Below are 19,797 nucleotides of genomic sequence, written 5' to 3' on the forward strand. Positions count from 1 at the left end.
GGTCACCCAGCAACCTTCCATGGCAGAGTGGGGATTTGAACCTGGGATTCCCAGATCCTAGTCCAATACCCTAAGCATGAAGAATATATTTTGCCCTGAATTCTGAAACTGAATGGTAATCTTCCAGAGCCAATCAATAAGGCCATTTTAAAGTGTTATAACTAATTTTTCACATAGATTAGCCATATCTATGTAATTGGCTAATTGGGGAAGTTCACCTTCACAATCACAAGAATGGGCCAGTGCATTGGGTTTAATCTGTAAGAAACTATTTGAACATATAGCAAGCCTTATTGCATGCATATTCACTTCTGTGCTTTTGTAAGAAACATATTTGACATCCACCAGACTGGATGGACCATTGATGCCAAATATATAATACTCTTCAAGATCCTTCTGCACTTAAAATGGACCATTGGAAATAGAATTACTTAAAAGACGCAAGAACCATTCCTGTGTATACTTTGGAATGCCTAACGGGATCTTTCACTTCTGTTCCCAGAGATTAACCATGTAGGTATATAATTTTCTTTTTCAAAATACAGCATTAACTACAGATGCTTCTGCAACTGAAAATTCCTATTAAGGAAAGCAAAGAGTCAGTGTCTTATATTCTATTCTTGACCCATGTGGAAAAAGTTGACTCTTCTCTGCTATGAAGTGCTGACAAGTTTTTGAAGGGCTGTGCATCACTGTGCGCTTGTCTTTGGAGGAGGGATCCAGTTGACAGTCATTGGTAAGTCAATGGTTTATGCATAATACTTTCCCTCTCTGTTGAAATATTTTTACATTTTCATTATTTTCTTATACTTTCTTTCTTGGACTTTCTCTCTTTTAATCCACACTGATTCTTTAAAAGGAACTAGAACTGAAAGATGTTCAAATCTCAGTTTAAATGTCTCTCCTCCCTAACCCCCACATCTGGAAAACTGGCTGATGAAGAAAATCAAGATTTTCCTCCACAGTTTTCTGGGCTGGGTAAATGTCAACATTTGGGGATCTCTTTGGGGGTCAATTGAAATTTTAACTTTTTCCTGATGGAAATGTGTGGCAGAAATGAATTTAAATTGTGGTGTTTTTAAATAGCCAATGTGATTTGGGTATTGCTAACCCTGCCTGGATGGAGTGGATGATCTTGGTGGGAAACTAATAATTCTGTCCTTCTTAGCACTCTAAATCATTTCACTGGCTCAAAAATCTATGCCCCATTTAATATATTAGTCTTTAAGTGGCCACAGAATGCACCAGAAGTCATATTTGTTCTTGATCGCCACAAGATTATGGCCGTTTCCACACAGTTTACCTTGTTCCAGAAAACAGCGAAATCTCGTGAGAAGATGCTGTTATCACGTCTTCTCGCGCAATAACACCGGCCATTTCCACACACGTTGAATAATGCACTTTCAATGCACTTTCGCAATCCTTTTGAAGTGGATTTTTTGTTCCACACATGGAAAATCAGTTTCAAATGTTCACTAAAGAGTATTGAAAGTGGATTATCCAACGTGTGTGGAAGCAGCCACCGTCTTCTCGCGAGATTTCGCTGTTTTCCGGAACAAGGTAAGCCATGTGGAAACGGCCTATGTCTTGTAAAAGGAAGGTCTGGATTTAGTGGGACTTTCTCCTAGGAGTGTGCTTGTAACTGGAATGTTAAACTATGGGAAGCAACCATTCTGTGCCAACCATTCTGGTGCGTTTCATGACTTTGGTTTTTGAAATAGTTGAAACAGTTTTAATTTGTTTTTTATGCTATACATTCTATCTGGTTCACAAGTGCATACTTTTCCAGACAATTGTCTATGGAGTGTTTGTGAAGAAACATTAGCAGGAGAATGTAACATAGAGACAAATAATTACATACATGATCACAACCATATTTTTTCTAACTAAATATTTCTTTACATAGTCATATGATTACATTGGGGGACAGCCCAGGTGCCTGAATGTGTGAACCAGTCCTGAGATACGCAGAGTATCTGAATATTTAATATTGAAAAATCCACCTCTGTGCAGATTAAATGACTGCCAACTGTGCTATCCTAAACGGACTTATACCCTTCTAAGCCCATTGATTTCAATTGACTTAGAAGAAAACAAATCTGCTTAGGATGGCACTGAAAGTCCATTCCAGCCCTTTGATCGTATGATGATCATAGACCCAGCTTTGCTTAGTGGAATCTGGGCCACTTCAGAACCAGAGGAGGCACTTTAATGTAAAAAAACGATCCTAATATATGGAAAAATATCATGCCAGGGAGAAAACCTTTCCTCCAGCACGGTACTTTTGTATATGTCGAATTTTTTTTTTGAGGACAGACTTTTCACTAACAGACTTTTTCATGAACCATATTATTCTGCATTGATACACAGTGCACCAGAGGCCAGCACTGCACAGCTCAGATTGGCCATAGCTAGTGAGGTCACAAACCTTAACTCCATGGAACAAATTTTCTTACTTGTTTTAGAACTGATTTTGCTTTTGAAATAAACATATAAATAAGTGCATGAATGAAAGTGGTTATACCTTTCTCCATTTATCCTCACAACAACCAGGGCTCATTTCGAGGGGGAACGCGCTGGAATGCAGTTCCAGCAGTTCCCCAAAGAGGTCACATGACAGGTGGCCCCACCCACCGGACTCTTGGCTATTTTGGGCCCCTTTCTGCCTGGATTTGGGCCGAAACGGCCCGGATTGGGCCTCTGACAGGTGGTGGATCAGTCTCCCACTCAGCAGCGGCCTGATCCTGACCATTTTGGGCCCCTTTTTGGCCATTTTGGGCCCAATTTTGGCCAGGATTGGGTCCAAAACAGCCAGGATAGGTGATGTCAGGGGGTGTGGCATAAGCAAACCAGTTATGCTAATAGCACACTTCCGGTGATGGCAAGGGGTGTGGTGTATGCTAATGAGTTATGCTAATTAGTTCCTCCAGCTCTTTTTCTACGAGATGACCCCTGACAACAACCCTGTGAGGTAGGTTATACTGAGAGTAACTGGCCCAAGATTTCTCAGGGAGCATCATGAATGAGGAGGGATATGAAAATGGGTCTTCCCAACCCTTGAAGATGACAGGATCCGCCTTCCGTTGTTATAGTTCAAAAATGTTATGGTCAATCCATAACATTATCATAATGTACTGGAAAGCAATTTACATAATGGGCTAATTCCAAGACTGCATTTTCTGCACCAAAAAAAAAGAAAAGACTGTGACCTCATTATGCAATCAGAATAAATGATAATTCCATGGGACTCGCTTCTGAGTAAGCATGTTTAGGACTAAGCTATAAAAGAACATTCATGTGCGTTTGTTTTGTTCCTACAAATTCTTCTTCCGCTATGCTTTAACCATGCAACCATTGCACCCAATTGCAGAACTAAAGATATAGATCAGCCGCCCATCATATGGGCAATAACACCACAGACAATGCCAACTGCACATACTAACTGCACATCACCGTGTGTTTACTGGACAACTGACCCAAAGGTAAGTCTGCCTAGTGCAACAGACATAGACCTACCTAAAGCAGAGGAGCCACCCAACAGCTTGTTCCGGGATATCACCAAACAAGATGGCAGGGTGCACTGGTTCAGAAGTAGCAAAATTCCCTGTATGGGGAATAGCTAGATTCTATCCTGGCCCCTCATTGCTACAATCAATGTGTCTATTTCTTCAGGAATCTCACCTTCACCTGGCAAGGATAGATCATTAGGAGACGCTTGTTTCTGATTCTACCTCTTGGTTGAGATCTTCCTTCACAGAGGAGGTTTTTGCACAGCCATGTGCCACTGTGGTATGTCTTCGGAGGAGGGACCCAGCTGACCGTCCTCAGTAAGTAACAGAGACTTTTCTATATTGCCTTTTCCAATGCACAGTTTTTTATTTCCAGATTTTGTTTCTTTTTTGACCCATCTAACTTAGTATGCCAGGTACTTCTGAATGTATCATATTGCCCTTGTTTGGCTTTTTCTCTGCTTCTCTGCTTTGAGTGCATACACTAAGTTCCACTTTCTAAAGAGAATACCATTTCTATGTTGCATCCTTTTATGTAGATTTCAGCCTTTCCAGATCTTGGCTCTACCTTTAACATGAGATCCATTTTAATCTTTTACTATATCTTTCCATTCCCTTTCCTTTATTTTTCTTTCTGTCTTTTCCTCCTCTCTCTTTTCTTCACTTCCCTTCCTTTCCGTCTTTTTCCTTCTCTCTTCTCATTCTTTCTGTCTGTCTCTCCATCCCCTCTTCTCTTTCCTTCTGTCTTCAGACAAAGGAGTGATTTCTGGGAGTGCCACTTGGTTTGGAAATCATAATAATATTGGAGGGAGGGGTGCTCTTAAGCCATTACCACATCTGCCATTGTGAGATTTTGAAGGCTCTGTGACTGGAATTTCAGTTGTGATATTTTGCCCTAAAAAGCTGTCATGGGGGGACCCAATATGGTTCAGCCACAGCACTGAGGCGAGTTACTCTTTCCCTCATGCCATTTCCCCAGTCAAAAATGCTCCCCTCTCCAGGTCTGTTTTTAGACTCAGTACAAATAAAACAAGCAGAACACCAGGACCTGTATTTTTTCCCTACTGTTTCACTTTTGATCAGGAAAACAGCCCAAGGGCAATTCCAGCATCAGATAGTTGCAGGCGGGAAGCTTTGTTAGTCTGTAGCAGTAGAACAAAATGTGAACCCAGTCGCAGCTCAAAGGTCAACACAATTTTCCAGGGTATAAGCATTCATGAATCAAAACTGACAAAAGTGAGCTTTGATCCACAAGCTTATACTTTGGAAAATTTTGTCAGTCTTTAAGGTACTATTGGGCGTGAATTCTATTCTTCCAGCATCAAATATAATTTGGCCCTTAGAATATAAATGATGCTCTTCTTTCAAAACTAGCAGCAGGGATCACATCTAAAGACCCACAGTTGCTGTATTTTTCATCATGGCTGACTTGTTTATCATGGCCCACCAGTTGAAGACCAAGGATCTAGTCCATTTCATGTGAATGATCCTTTGAAAACTGAGTACTAGTCAGGAAGACTGTTGCTCTGATTAAAATGTAGTAAGTCCAACCTGTCCGGTGTTTGGCACTGCACATTACGAGGAAAGTAAAAAAAAAAAAACAGTACAGGTTCTATAAAGGGCAGAAAGATGGTCAGAAGAACTAGTCTAGAAAACAAGTCCTGTGGGAAGAGATCAAAGGGACTGGGTGTGTTTAGTCTAGAGAAGACTGAAGGTGTAGAGAGGGAGTATGACTGCACTCTTCAGATAAGTGAAGGGCTGTTACATAGAAGAGGGCAAAGACTTGTTCTCTGCTGTTTCAGACCACAAGACTAGAGCTGAAGGACTTAAATTACAAGGGGTAGTTTACAGTTGAGCATTAGAAGTAAGTCCCTAATAGTGATAGCCATTCCCAGCGGTGGCTGAGCTCTCCACTGAAGGTCTTCTAGCAGAGATTGGACAGTGTGTTGAGGGTGCTCTAGATTTGGCTTCTCTGCACAGAATTACATAGCCTGTAGATGCCTGTAATCCTGGGTTGGATTACATAGCCTCTAGAGGACCCTTTCAGATCTATTTTATAATTATTTTTATGACAGGATAGGAGGCAACTTCCTGACAGTTAGAGCAGCCCCTCAGTGGAACAGGCTTCCTCGGGAGGTGGTGGGCTCTCCTTGTTTGCAAGTTTTTTAGCAGAGGCTAGATGGCCATCTGACAGCAATGCTGATTCTGTGAACCAAGGTAGATCACGAAAGGGGAGGGCAGAATGGGTTACATCAGTGCTTAGTTCATGGCCTTCTTACATGCCCAGGGTAATGCTGATTGCCACTTTGGGGTCAGGTAGGAATTTTCCACAGGACAGTTTGGCTAGGGATCCTGGAGAACTTTTGCCATCTTCTGGGCATGAAGCAGGGGTCTTCAGCATCTCAGGCAGAGTTCTTTCATATCACCTATTCCCTGATCCTTTTAATTGGAGATGCTGGGAACAGAACCTGGGACCTTTTGAATATGAAGCTGATGCTTTGCCATTGAGCTACGATGCCACCAGTGTCTGACTTTAATAGACTGACCCTTCATCCAGTCCAAATGTAAAGCCACCTAAACTAGTAGCCATTTCTATGTGGCTACAAATTGCATAATTTATACTGCAATCCTAAACAAAGTTACTCCAGTCTAAGCCCATTGAAATTAATGGGCTTAGACTGGAGTAACTCCGCTTAAAATTGCACTGTTAATGGATGGTAGATGCAGAAAAGCAATGCTATCCTTGGCAAATTATGCTGTGTTCCTCTTTCATTGGCCGTTTTCACACGTCTTCTCCCTCTCCTGAAAAATAGCGCAAAACTTACGGAACGACATACTTTCATTGCACGATTTCCCAACATGACTTTGCTTCGTGGCGCGATGATGTCAGTAAATGCGCCACTAAGCAAAGTCATGATGGAAAATGGTGCCGTAACTTCTGTAAGTTTTGCACTATTTTTCGGGAGGGGGAGACAGTGTGGAGGGGGAGGCGGCCACTATGTCACGATATCACTATATTGGAAAACATCCTGTGTGGTGAAACATCCTTGGCTCTGTGAAGTACTTACCGCTGCATTTCCCAAAGCCGCTCATGTGCAATCACGGTTTTCATGGAACATTTGCAAACATTGGAACATTTCCATTGGTGGGGGAAGCCACTGTATGGGAATCAGCCCCCAGAATGTTATCTCGTGAGGCCCTGGGAACATATTGGAACTGTTTTTTAAAAATGTTTCTACTTTTTATTCATGTACTAAAAAGATAAGGGAATCTATGTTCTTAAAAACTTTTGTTAAAATCCTGAGATCTTTTAAATGAAGCAAAATGCACCCAATGTTCGCCCTGCTTTTGGTAGAAAACTCGCTTATTGTTGACTATAGCATTTGCTAAGTCTTGAGGCATTAAGTAAGGGAATAATGGCTTCATAATATATTAATGGATTGTACAGTGCGCTACAGAATTATTGCATGGATTCTTGACCAGCTTAGTAGTAATAAAGTGATTCTGACAGCTCATTAGAAAGAATTTAAAATTGAGCAGTTTTAAAATACATGGAGATTCTTTGAGAACAATTGCTTATATATCAAGGATGGCAAAAAGTCTATACCTCCATGATCATTCACACCAGTGATAGCCAATAGGCAGGCTGGGAGCAGGATCTGACCCTTCCTCCAAATGAACTTTATTCAGCCTCTGATAGCCCTACCAAATTTAATCACATTAATATGTTATTGCAGTTATTCAATCATGGTTAATATAAGGTTATTGTATTCATACGTGATGCTCATTCCAGAAAAGGAAAGCTTTAATGAACCTTTGTTGGATTTCTAATTCTAATTTTTTCTCTAAGGACTCTAAAGCTGTAAATATTTCTCTCTGTGTGTGGTGCCCTCAAGTCAAAGTTGACTTATGGCGACCCCTACCTCTGCAACCCTGGTCTTTACTGGAGGTCTCCCATCCAATTACTAACCAAGGCCGACCCTGCTTAGCTTCTGAGGTCTGACAAGATCAGACTCACCTGGGCTATCCAGGTCAGAACAAACATTTCCCTACCTTGCCCATTTCACCCTCACAACAACCCTGAAAGGTAGGTTAGACTGAGAGATAATGTCTGGCTCAAAAAAACAGTCTTACTGGATTGGACCAAAAGCCTGGTTCCATTTAGCCCTCAAAATCAATGAGTTTAATCACACAGAAGATATATAAAGCAAATTCTCACTAATCCTCACCCTGTACCATAACATGTGCATTGCACTACTTCTCTTCAGAGATTCTTGCACCTCCTTTCTTCATCCAGTACTACCTATCTCTTCAGATCTTATACTCCTCTGTAAATGAACACTACTTCATAGATTGTACATGGAATTGTCAGCGTATCTGCCTGTTTTAGTCCCCTCCTTTTCTCAATCTGTCTGTATCTATCTTTCTACCATCTTCTCTTTTCGTTTGCTTTTTTCTTTACCTCTTTCACCCTCTTTGAATTTTCCCGTGTCTTAAAAAAAAATGGACCATGGATTCGTGCTGCAGCTATAATCCACTTTCACATTGATTGAAATATATTTGTGGGACACACCAGGTGATCCAAGATCTAAGTGCATCTTGATCCTTAACTATAAATGCTAATTTTATTACAGCAGAATGTTTCAGAATGCTTAAATGAGGTAAAGCGTACAGCAAATAAATTCATTCGTTTCAGGAAGGTGCTTGTTATAAAAACAGGTAAAAGTCTGGAAGTTCTTGTATTTAGCTGACACTGATGCTTACACTAAAATATAGGTGGATTGTTGGTATTGGCAAGAAATGTCTACTGGTTACAAAAAGATCTCTTCTTTGCTATTCATTTCTTTAAAGCCCTACCTGGAAATATGGCAGCCCCTGCTAGCAACAAAGGTTGGCCCAGAGCCGAGGAGTGTATGAAATCACATCCATTGACTTCTGCTGTGTGATTCCATTGCCCCTTCTGCTCTAGCTTGCTATGGGATTCAGATGGTTCTTTTTAAACCTCTCTGCATTGCCTTTCAGGTCAGGCCAAATCGCCTCCTAAAATACTCCTCTTCCCTCCATCCTCTGAGGAGATGGACACCAAGAATGAGGCCACCCTGGTGTGTCTGGTGAGCAATTTCTACCCAGGAGCAATCCAAGCCGCCTGGATGGCTGACCAGATTGGAGTCACGGATAGAGTGGAGACGACCAGGCCATCCAAGCAGAGCGACAACCGCTATATGGCCAGCAGTTACCTGACTCTGAGTTCCACGGATTGGAAACGCCGTGAGACCTACACGTGCCAAGTGACGCACGAAGGAGTGAATTATACAGCATCTGTGAAAAGATCTGAGTGTTCATAACTCTTTGCAGCTTATAGGTCTTTGCCTGTCCCCCACTCCCAACCCAAGTCTTTGGAGAGCAGAGATCATTCCAGAAGGCTCCTCCATCAACTTAACACAATGCTGTCTGCAAATAGCCTTGTAATTCCTTCTGTTCCCACCAAAGACCTTTCTGCTTTGTTAGCTTCTGATGCAGTCTTGTAGCTATGCCAATATTCACAGAAATATCACCACCCACCTCCTCCCTTTTTGCCCCCTTTGTGCAATTTTCATTACCTTCTAATAAAACTTATGTCATCCATAATGTCTTGGATCCTGTGTTCCTGTTCAGGCACTTTGCATAGGTAACTCACCCACCCACCTCCAGGCTTGCTAACACAGTACCATGGAAATACCAACAAACATGCTGGGTTTTGTGAGCAGGTGCATTTTGCTCAGAGTTCGAATGACCACATTATCTGAGGCCGGGGTAGGAATTTCTAGAAGAACACTGGCTTTTTTGTTACCTAAGAACATCTGGGGCTCTGCGAGTGTTATGGGGAAGGCTTTGGGGTTGTTTAAATGAACTTGTGGACGTGAGTTGTCCTGGATCACAGTCAGACGAGGGCAGACAAGGTAACTTTTTGCTGCATTATGAGTCTCAATGATAGAAGAATTTAATGGCTGGAAGACAGCTGGAGGTGAGTCTAACCAAGGAAAGAAGAGCTTCCACAGGGATTCATAGCAGAAAAGTTGGTGCCTTTAGGAGAGGAGAATCAATTGTGGATTGTAGCTTCAACTACCTCACATGTCTGAATGGTCTGTGAATAGAACTTTCAAATTTTGTATCACATAGTCTCACGTTAAAGACCATATTTTTTATACTTCACATATCTCACTGATTAACGATAGGAGATCATTCTGGGTTACCTGTTCTTGTAAGCAAACAGTAGAAGGTAAGGGGGCATGGTATAGCCCGATCTTGTTAGATCTCAGAAGCTAAGTCAGGTCGGTATTTGGATGAGGGACCACCAAAGAAGACTCTGCAAAGGCAGGCGATGGAAAACCACCTCTGCTTCTCACTTGCCATTGCTGGGGTCACAATGAGTTGGTTGCAACTTGACAGTACGTATATACATAAGTAATGCATGGAGAATTGCTGAGAGGTTAAAATGTTCTAACACAGAAAGAACAAGATATAAACAATGGGTACAGGAGGGATGGGGCCACATCATCCTCAGTGCATATGTGGCGGTGGGAAGGACAGGGCCACATTATCCTCAAACTTTGTAACTGAGCGATTAAAATTGCAAGCTTATAATTGGGTTAACAGCCCTGATCTGACCAACCTGATCACATCAGATCTCAGAAGCTAAGCAGGGTCAGCCTTGGCTAATAATTGGATGGGAGACCTCCAACGAAGACCATTGCAAGCAATGGCAAACCACTTCTGTTAGTGTCTTGCCATGAGAGCCCCACCAGGGGTCACCATGTCAGCTACAACTTGATGGCACTCTCCACCGCCACCAATTGGGTTAACAAGGAAAAATTCCTCCTTCACAGAGAGGTGGGGTTGTATCCAACTAGCTCTTCTACTAGAGGAAAAGGGAAGAGGAGGTCCTCACCAACCACCCAACAGCAAGACCCGTGAATGACCCGGGTGTAAGGAGAGGGATTAGGTGAGACTAGCGAAAAACATGGCTGGATCCAACCCATTATTTGGATTGACAGGTGACACTCCTCCATCAGGCCTAGATCTAGCTCTGCCTTAGAGCCCCATTTCACTGGAGGCACCATCAAAGCAACCAGCCAGGCACCAACTACATTTGATGACAAAACCCCGGTTTGTAATAGTTTCAGCAGGAATGGAGGCAAAGTTATGCTGGCTAAGCCCTCAGTCCCACTATGTGCACTGAACTGGAAATAGGTCCCAGTGTATAATATGTGACTTACTTCTGTGTAAATCTGCACAAGTCTGCAACATTAATTCACTTAGGTTGTGCTCAGTACAAAGAGGTCTCAGACTGAGACATGATCTTCAAGGAGAGAGAAACGTGTTAATTTACACCAAATCAGGCCATTGACCCCCAGGTGTGGGTGTGAGCACAAGGACTGGGCCTACGGTTGCCAGCTCCAGGCACGGAAGTATCTGGAGATTTCGAGGGTGGAGCCTGGAGAGGACAGATTTGGGAAGGGGCTAGAACATAGCAGGTTATAATGGCATAAAATTCTTATCCCAAAGCAGCCATTTTCTCCAGGGGAACTGATCTTTCTGGAGATCTCCAGGTTTCCCCACCTGGAAGATGGAAACCCTAATTGGGCCTCCTGGCCTATTTTCCATCAGACACAGCGGAGAAGTCTAAGCCCCCTCTTCTCCCTGCCCCATGGTTCCAATCCAAATCAGTCATCTCCATTTTTTTTAGCAGCCACTGAGTGGTAAAATGCTGGAGTGGATTCCCCTATGATCATGGCCACTCCATGAATAGTGAGTGGTCACTGACTTAGGACCAATTATAATAATGCTTAATATTCATACAGCATTTATGCTCAAAGAGTTCTGCATACACTGCATTGCATTCCATCCACCTTCTGAAGACTAAATAGGAGATGCTGAGTTCCACCTAGGGTTGCCAGCTCCAGGCTGGGAAATTCCTGGAGATTTGGGGGGTGGGGCCTGGACAGGGTGAGGTTTGGGGAGGGGATTCAACTGGCTATAATCTCCAGATACTTGGAGTCCACCCTCCAAAGCAATCATTTTCTCCAGGGAAACTAATTTCTTTAGTCTGGAGATCAGTGGCAATTCCCGGAGATCTTCAGGCCCCACCTGGAGGCTAGCAACCCTACTTTATAACCCTTAAAACAATTTATTTTATTTTAAGACCCAAAGCAGCTTATATCATTGTCCTCTCCTCCATATTATCCTTACGACACTCCTATGAGGTAGGTTAGGCTGAAAGCATGTGATTGGCCCAAGATCATCCAATGAGCTTCTATGACACAGTTGGGATTTGAACCTGGGACTCCCAAATCCTAGGCTGACACTCTAACCGCCATTAACTCTGAAAGCAGATCAGTATTATCATCTCAATATTGCAAATAGCAGTCTGAGATTGATAGGCTGTGGCTCACCTAACCTAAGTTTAAAACAGTGGTGAGATGCAATCTGGGGACACCCTGACTTTCTTGCCTTTCCAAACCGGCATTGAAGTCTTCTCTTGTTAATCTGATGGAAGAGTTACCAACTGATCAGGAAGAAACTAGCTTGTCGAGAGCTTGTGCTACAGAAAGCAAACCAAAGCCTGCTTGCAGTGTGGAAATCAGCATTTACCATGTTTGCTGAGAAAAGTCCTTTTAAAGTAATAGGACCAGGGGGCTGGCTGAAAAGTTGGCAGCCCTATTTGTGAAATATATCTTAAGAAAGAGCTCAAAGTTTAGATCTAACTCTGACATTACTCTTTTGTTTTAGGAGGAAGAAATCTCACTGACAACGTATTCCAAGGTTTGTTCTGCTGTGTTCCTTTGTACAATTGCTAATCAATTTACTGTGCATTTCAGTGTGGGTTACCAATGTTTACCAGGCCCTGGTCATGGGCCTTGAAAAGGCACTTACTCCACAAAAATAAAGCCACACTGCTTATCTCGATAGCATGGGAAGCGTCACCTGTTGATTTTTGCAGTTCAAACTACTGTGAAAAATACAAGCAAGCCAGCCCAGAACACATTTTTTCTGATCAGTTGGCCTCCTTATTCCAAAGAGCAATGTTCAGTCAGACCAAAGGCATAATAATCATAACAATTCTGTCACTTTAAAAATAAATTAACTATTATGACCAAAACTTGCTTACTGATACATTGATTTTAATTATTCAAACCCCTCCCGGTGGAATCAGTGGTGGCTTGAGAGCCTTTGGTTCTAATGGGAAGGATTTGAGCTTAAAATCAATTCACTTTGCTTTATTCGGGCAAGACTGTGCCTGTTTTATTAATTGTTTGGAGAGCCTGTATGGCATAGGAGATAAAAGTGTTGGACTAGTACCTGGGAAATTAGGTTGAATCCCCACAGGACTGTTGTTCTGAGGATAAAATAGAAGAGAATATTGGGAACCACTTTGGGCCTCCACTGGAGATAGAAATGGGGTTTGCACATCTAAAATACACACACATCTAAATACACATTTCAACAAATGTTTACTTTCTAGGGCAGTCTATCAAAGCTGAAAAATCAGGGCTTGCTTTATTTCTGGCCGGCTATACTATTTAATATTGGCTATTGTCCATTTTAGATATGTATTTTTTAATTGTATGTATGGGACACATGAAACCAAACAGGCCACGTCTGCAAGGCTACGAGCCAATGGAGGCTGACTGTGTGTCATGCTCAGCTCGGTCGGAAAGTATCGGTCCCAACTGTTAACTGAAAGGGGTTTCTGGATGTCTTGTGCAAACAGCTGTGTGATGCATGAGCAGTTCTGAGCATAAGGGCACGGAAGAGACCACAATATGAATTTCAGTCCTGAAAATTCTCCGTCCATGAGCAATCAAGACATGAAAACAGTTAGATACAGAAGATACCATGAGACAGCCCTGCTACAGGAGGAAGCAGGAAGGAAGAGATGGCAGGCAATGGGGGGGGGGATGGAGAAAAGTAAATGATGCCCAGCTAATCACTGTGTTACTGCAGGTGGCAGGCTATTTTGGGGCAGAAATCATCCTAAGGTTCACTGGTTTCATTCGATCCACCAAGCAGATGTTACTGTAATACATCATTCAGTTCTCAAAGGACAGGAAGAATGAAATCTTGATCAATAGAGCATGTTAAGACTGCCAAGGTGGAGAAGGACAAAATTCTGAGGACTCTGGTCCCACCTCAAGCAGGGCAGTGGGGTTCTTTGTCCAAGGACTAATGGTGGGCTCTCAGCTGTCCTGTTCCATAGACAAAAAGACACTTGTAACACCCCAATTTTGATACCATGGATCGTTGCCCAAGCATCCCTGCCTCTAGGAAAGGATGAACCCCTAAAGAATGACAATTACAGCAAGTTTCCCAAAACTTGTTGCCAAAAGCCACAATCGGGGTAGCTTCTTAAAAGATATGGATATTTATTTATTTGTATCATTTATAAGCCACATTTCCTGGTTGCTCATTTTTAAATTGCAATCCAAGAATCAAGAAAGAATAAGAATTGGCAATAAAATAACTCCTAAATCCAGTAAGTTAGATCTAACCAGCTTTTTAAAATCAATCTCACCCAGTTCCCTCCTTGCTGTATGCCCTGTCCTACATGGCTTTTGTTTATGGCTGCCAACCTCAAGGTGGGGGCTGGAATCCTCCAGAAATTACAACCTGCTCTCCAGACTACAGAGATCAGTTCCCCTGGAGAAAATGGCAGCTTTGGGAGATGGACGCTATGGCACATCCCTGCTGGCCTCCCTTCCATCCCCAAAATCTGCCCGCTCCAGTTCCCCCCCCCCCTCCAAATCTCCAGGAATTTCCCAAGCCAGATTTAACTACCCTTCTTTTGTCTATGCAAGTGTCTTCATGACCCCCAGCACAACACTTTCGGTGGTCAAAGGAGAGCCCTTCCTTCCTTCTTCGCTTGTAGAAAAGATGGCTGGCTCCAGCATTTACATATATTACCAGGGCTTTTTTTTAGCTGGAACGTGGGGGAATGGAGTTCCGGAACCTCTTGAAAATGGTCACATGGCTGGGAGCCCCGCCCCTTGATCTCCGGACAGAGGGGAGTTTAGACAGAGGGCAATCTAAACTCCCCTCTGTCCGGAGATCAGGGGGTGGGGCCCCCAGCCATGTGACCATTTTCTCCGAGGGCAACCCACTGAGTTCCACCACCTCTTTTCCCAGAAAAAAAGCCCTGTATATTACTAGAGATAAAAGGCCCAAACAGAACCTGTAGACCATTTCCTCCCCTTCCAGAGAGCAATTGGCTTCAACAAAAGGCAACTCTTTAAAAAAATACTTATGAACTCCCCCCCCCCTGCTAAATAGCGGGGAGGGAAATAGCCTTCCTCACCTCCACCCATAAAGTATTGAAGTGAGCAGCCATGGAAAAATGGTGCCAGCTGGTTAAAGGCAAACCCAAGAAAATAGATCTTAGAAAACATGAATCTTTCCTGATGTAGAGGAATGGTGCAGCATGTGATAATGGGTATTTCTACTCATTGCAGAATCTTGGCTTCCTGGATTAAAATAAAATGCAATACTATCTTTGAGTAGGGTTGCCACCTTTGGGTTGGGAAATTTCTGGAGATTTGGGGGTGGGGCTTGGGGAGGGTGGAGTTTAGGGAGGGGAGAGACTTCAGCAGGGCATCATGTTATACAGTCCACCCTCCAAGGCAGCCATTTTCTCCATTTGTAATTCTGGGAGGTCTCTAGGCCCCACCTGGAGGTTGGCAACCACAGTTGTGAAAGGGGTTATGTCGAGACATAGTTGTCTCAAGGTCACATTTTGACCTTTCCCTTATCCTCAATGAAGAGGCCACTAAATTTAGAGGTGCACACTAGCATCCCCTTGCCTAGTTCCTGGAACCTCCCCTGGAGAAGGTCACATGACATCCCAGCCCTGACCACTCAGTGCCATTGAGGGGGACACATCAGCCTTACTGGAAGGTGTTGAGAGGCACAAGGGTGGTGATGGAATTATGGTGTTATGTCTACAGCAGCCCAGGTGGCATGCAGCTACTGAATGGCTGGCAGATCCCAAAGCAGGGCAATAGCTTCACTGCTGGTGCCAGGTTCTGCCTGCCACTCAGCAGCTGTGGCCACCACAGTACAGAAGATCCCCCTCTCTCCCGTCACTGGAGTTCAGTAGTGAGGGACAGGATGTTCCCTACACCCCATCCTGCAAGCTATTGCTGTACCGGGTGACCAGGAGCACAGAATTGTATACTTCTCTTGCCAGCCCTGACATACACCCATGAACTATTCTACGTGGTTCACTACCACACTCAGAGAGGAAAGAGATTATGCTATGACTTTAAAAATCCAAATTCTGGTCAAGTTGCTTTCCTTACTTCCCATACACTTAAGTATCACAAATGTGCCTGTCCAGTCTTATCTTGACTTGAAGTAATCCAAGGAAAGATTCTACCTACAGGGATTCTCAGCTCACCTTTTGCAATATCGTCTGTTTCCTTTGTCAAGGGCAATGGATTCTCAAAGCAATTCTGTCTGGCCTTTCAGATTCTGGCTGGTTCTCCTTGCTGTGCCACATAAGACTTTTAAAAATAATTATTTTGGTTCCAGATATGCCTCAGTGCATCATGGGTTTTATGAGACTGCATAGACCACAAACCCCTTGATGCAGCATGACTGTAATTAAAGTAGGCATGTGCAAAAAACGGATCTAAAGCCAGAATTACAGCAAAGACATCAACTCTGCAAACTGGAGCAGCCAGAATATTGAAGTGTGCCTCCCCCTTCATCACACCATCCTCAACTGGATTCTGCTTAGGTGGAATATGCCAGCAACCCCATCCACAACTCCTGAGGCAGTTTACTATTATTCATTATTCCTTTTATTATTAAAGTTTAATCTCAACTATCCTTCTTGTCACATTTAAGCTCATTAAAAACTTGATAGGGCTTAGAACCGGGGAACTTCAAAACCACTTTCCACTTTGAAGCAGCCCAGTCATTAAGATTTGCTTTGAAGACGTATCTCCAGATATCCCTACCATTAGAAATTAGGTGGGCTGAAAATGGAGAGTGGGCACGTCTCCCTATTTATCACATGCCATGACAGACAGACTAGGAAGTCGTACTCTTTTAGGCACCAGAGAAAAGCTACTTTCCAAGGATTTTCATAGCTGATATATGTTGCTTCCGCTTCTGTTTTAATTTTGCAGACCACTTCTTTATTTAATCGTCATTTAAACATTCTTTTTACTAGCTCTTTTTTTTACTTTTTAAAAACAACATTTGTTCTTTTTCTAATATTTTTCAGTGTGGTTTTATATGTTAATTTCTATCAGTAAGTGACTTTGGATTTCACCTATGGGAAAATGAGATAATAATAAAGAACTCTAACAGCAATCCGAAGCAGTTCTAACCAGAAGTTCCGTTTTATTCAATGGGACTTAATCTCAGGAAACTGTTCATAGGGTGGCAGCCATTGTGTCCTTTCTTCAGGGTCAATTTCGGATGTTACCTTTGATGTAATTGGAGATACAGAATCTATTGCATCTTTGCACACCTGGTGACCTTGTAATGTAAAAATCACCCGTGCATGGATCAATTACAAGGAGCCCCAGGGCTTTTCATAGAACATGGAGTTACTTATAGGTGAGACCTGCCCTACGCACTTCTCATTTTCAGAACTGCAGGTACAGCTGCTTTCACCGACCATTTTTGGGGTTGTCAGAGGGGACAGGAGACAGCCATATACCATCCATTGTGTGTAGATACAGCTGCATCTGAAACCCACCCACGCACCCCTCCAGCTCCAGCTGGTTTTGAGGAGACCATCAGAAAGCAACCAATGGAGAATCCAACATTATTCAAAACTATATTTAAAAATAAACAATATTATTTGGATTACTACAAAGTACTCTAAGGAAGCAATGCTTGGCTTACAAGTAGCATAAAAAGAAAACAAATAGAGAAATATGTGAGTCCTGCATCAATAATACTGACCCAAAAAAGGAACATTTGAATCTACCTTCATTAGATGGAGTGGTGTGGACCAGGGTTCAATCTCCACTTAGCTATAAAGCTTAAGGTCTAGATGGATGTGATAGAGAACACAGGTATCTGTCCATCTGCACAAGGTAAATTGCATGAGCACACAACTGCAGTTTGGATGTGGGCTCTGTACTGGAAAGGAAGAGGAATTTACTTTTGTCATGACTTAAGGCTGTGACTTCACAAATGACCACTTACCATGAAAATCCTAAACAGAGTTACTCCAGTCTAAGCCCATTGAAATCAATGGGCTTATACTGGAGTAACACTGCTTAGGATTTCATCGTTCAAGCCCCACTTAGTTTTGCTAATTGAAACGGGACTTTTAGCACCATTGTTAGCATTTCATAGAAAAAACGATAAGTTTTTATTTGCCAGGAATGACATCTCAGTTAGCAAGCACGATCTAGAGACTGAGCAAGAGCCTTAGGCAAGTTCCTCTTTCTCAGCACAGAAATGGCACACTCATCTCTGTACAGGCCCTCTGCAAGCAGATCTCTAATAATTAGACTAAGTTAGATTAGGCTTTCTGGATCACGCCAAAGGTCTACTGAACCCAGCATCCTAGTCCCCACAGTAGGCAGCAAGGTGCTTTCAGGGAGCAAGCCACAAAGACAACAGCTATTCCCTGCTGCTTGTATCACAACAGTACTCAAAAGTAGAGATGGGCACGAACCGGGGGGAAAAATGAACCATGTGGTTTCGGGTTCGTCAAATTTCGTGAACCACGAACTTTCATGAACCTGCCCCTGATTCATGAACTTGTTCATTTGGTTCGTGAAAACGTCACATCTAGGTCAGAAAATCATCACTTCCAGGTCAGCAGAAGGTCTGCAGGAAGTCAATCCCCTGTTGCCTAGGAACCTGATTGATTGGCACCAGGCTGTCTGCAGTCATGAACCAAAAAATGAACTAAATGAACCAGCCTAAAGTTCATGGCGGTTCATCAGAAATGGGATCTCGCGAACCACGGTTTGCGAACCATGAACCAGTCTGGTTCGTGCTTAATTTTGGTTCGTATTTTGGTTCATGCCCATCTCTACTCAAAAGTACATTGCCTCTGGGTTGCCAGCTATCCTGGAGAAAGATACACAGTCCTTTTCATAGTGGCTTGATGGGATGTTATTTACCAGGTTGTATTATTTGCCTCCATTTCATGAAAAGCTTCAACTGCCTGTTTCCACAGATTAAGCCTTGTTTAATGGGACAGGACATTTTCCCCCTGGCCAGCTGGCAACCTTACTCTGAACACAGAGGTTCTGTTTAGTAATAGGTTGTCCTTTATTAAATTTGTCTAACCTCTTTTCAGGACTATCTAAGTGAATGGCCAACCTCCTGTTTAGTGGAGGCGAATTCTATGCATTTATCAGAAAACAGAATTATTGACCCCAATGACTCTTTCTTTACTCAAGGAACAATTGAGCACACTGAGCACCAATCTGCACACTGATGGCAGACATCTTCAAGATAAAACTGTAGAAGATATAAGATATTACTTAAAGCTAAAAATGTTGTCTCCAGTACCTGACCTGTAATTTAATTTATCTTTATACTGAAGTCAAAAGGGCACATAACAGAATGATCATCACAGTCCTCGGAAAGACTGCTTCACTTAACTACTTGAAATGGGACTTAGTTCTTAATCATAAAACAAGTTTCCAGTAAAAGAAGGAAACTGTTTTGGAAATGGTCAGTACTGAATTGTACGAAAGGATCAAATGCCCCCTCACTCGTCCACACCCCACCTGAGTTTCAGAGCAGCTGCATTGACCTCGGGGAAACCCCAACTTCTAAAATTGTTCCTTCTCTCTCGTGAATGGCGAATCAGAAACTAGAAAACATAAAGCCAAACAGCTCCAAAAAAGGAAGTGAAACTGTACGAAGGGACCACTGACTCATGAAAGAAAGAAACAGACAGCAAACATGTGCTGTGTGGCTCAACTGAAAAACACATTTTTCACTGCCTTGATTTCACGTTTGGCACAACAGCAATTAATGGCTTGGTTTCATTTAAGATCTTTTTTCCACAAATCAAAATGTATTATGAATTAAAGACCACCAGGGTAATAAACCCACAAAACCCAAATCCACATAATCCTACGGGATAGCTTTAAGCACATGAATTTCTTTTAGGTACATGTTACATGCATTGCAAATGTGAATACGTTACGTAGATAGCAAATGTGATCCTGATGGGCCCTACCAAGGTCGAGCCAAGGCCCAAGCATAATTTATCTGGGCTGATGTAACCTTGAAAAGTTGAAATAGGGTTCCTACCCATACACGG

At 42.7% G+C, this 19,797-nt stretch overlaps 1 gene segment (V, D, J or C); it reads left to right on the plus strand.

Moving 5' to 3' along the window:
* Positions 1-3,422: 3,422 nt before the first annotated feature.
* Positions 3,423-9,121, plus strand: LOC129340999 (Ig lambda chain C region-like). The segment is given in 3 exon segments: positions 3,423-3,482; positions 3,758-3,827; positions 8,532-9,121. Coding segments are annotated over 3 exon segments (453 nt in total).
* Positions 9,122-19,797: the final 10,676 nt, after the last annotated feature.

This window comes from Eublepharis macularius, chromosome 13 (assembly GCF_028583425.1).
Source record: "Eublepharis macularius isolate TG4126 chromosome 13, MPM_Emac_v1.0, whole genome shotgun sequence".
In the NCBI taxonomy this organism is placed as follows: domain Eukaryota; kingdom Metazoa; phylum Chordata; class Lepidosauria; order Squamata; family Eublepharidae; genus Eublepharis; species Eublepharis macularius.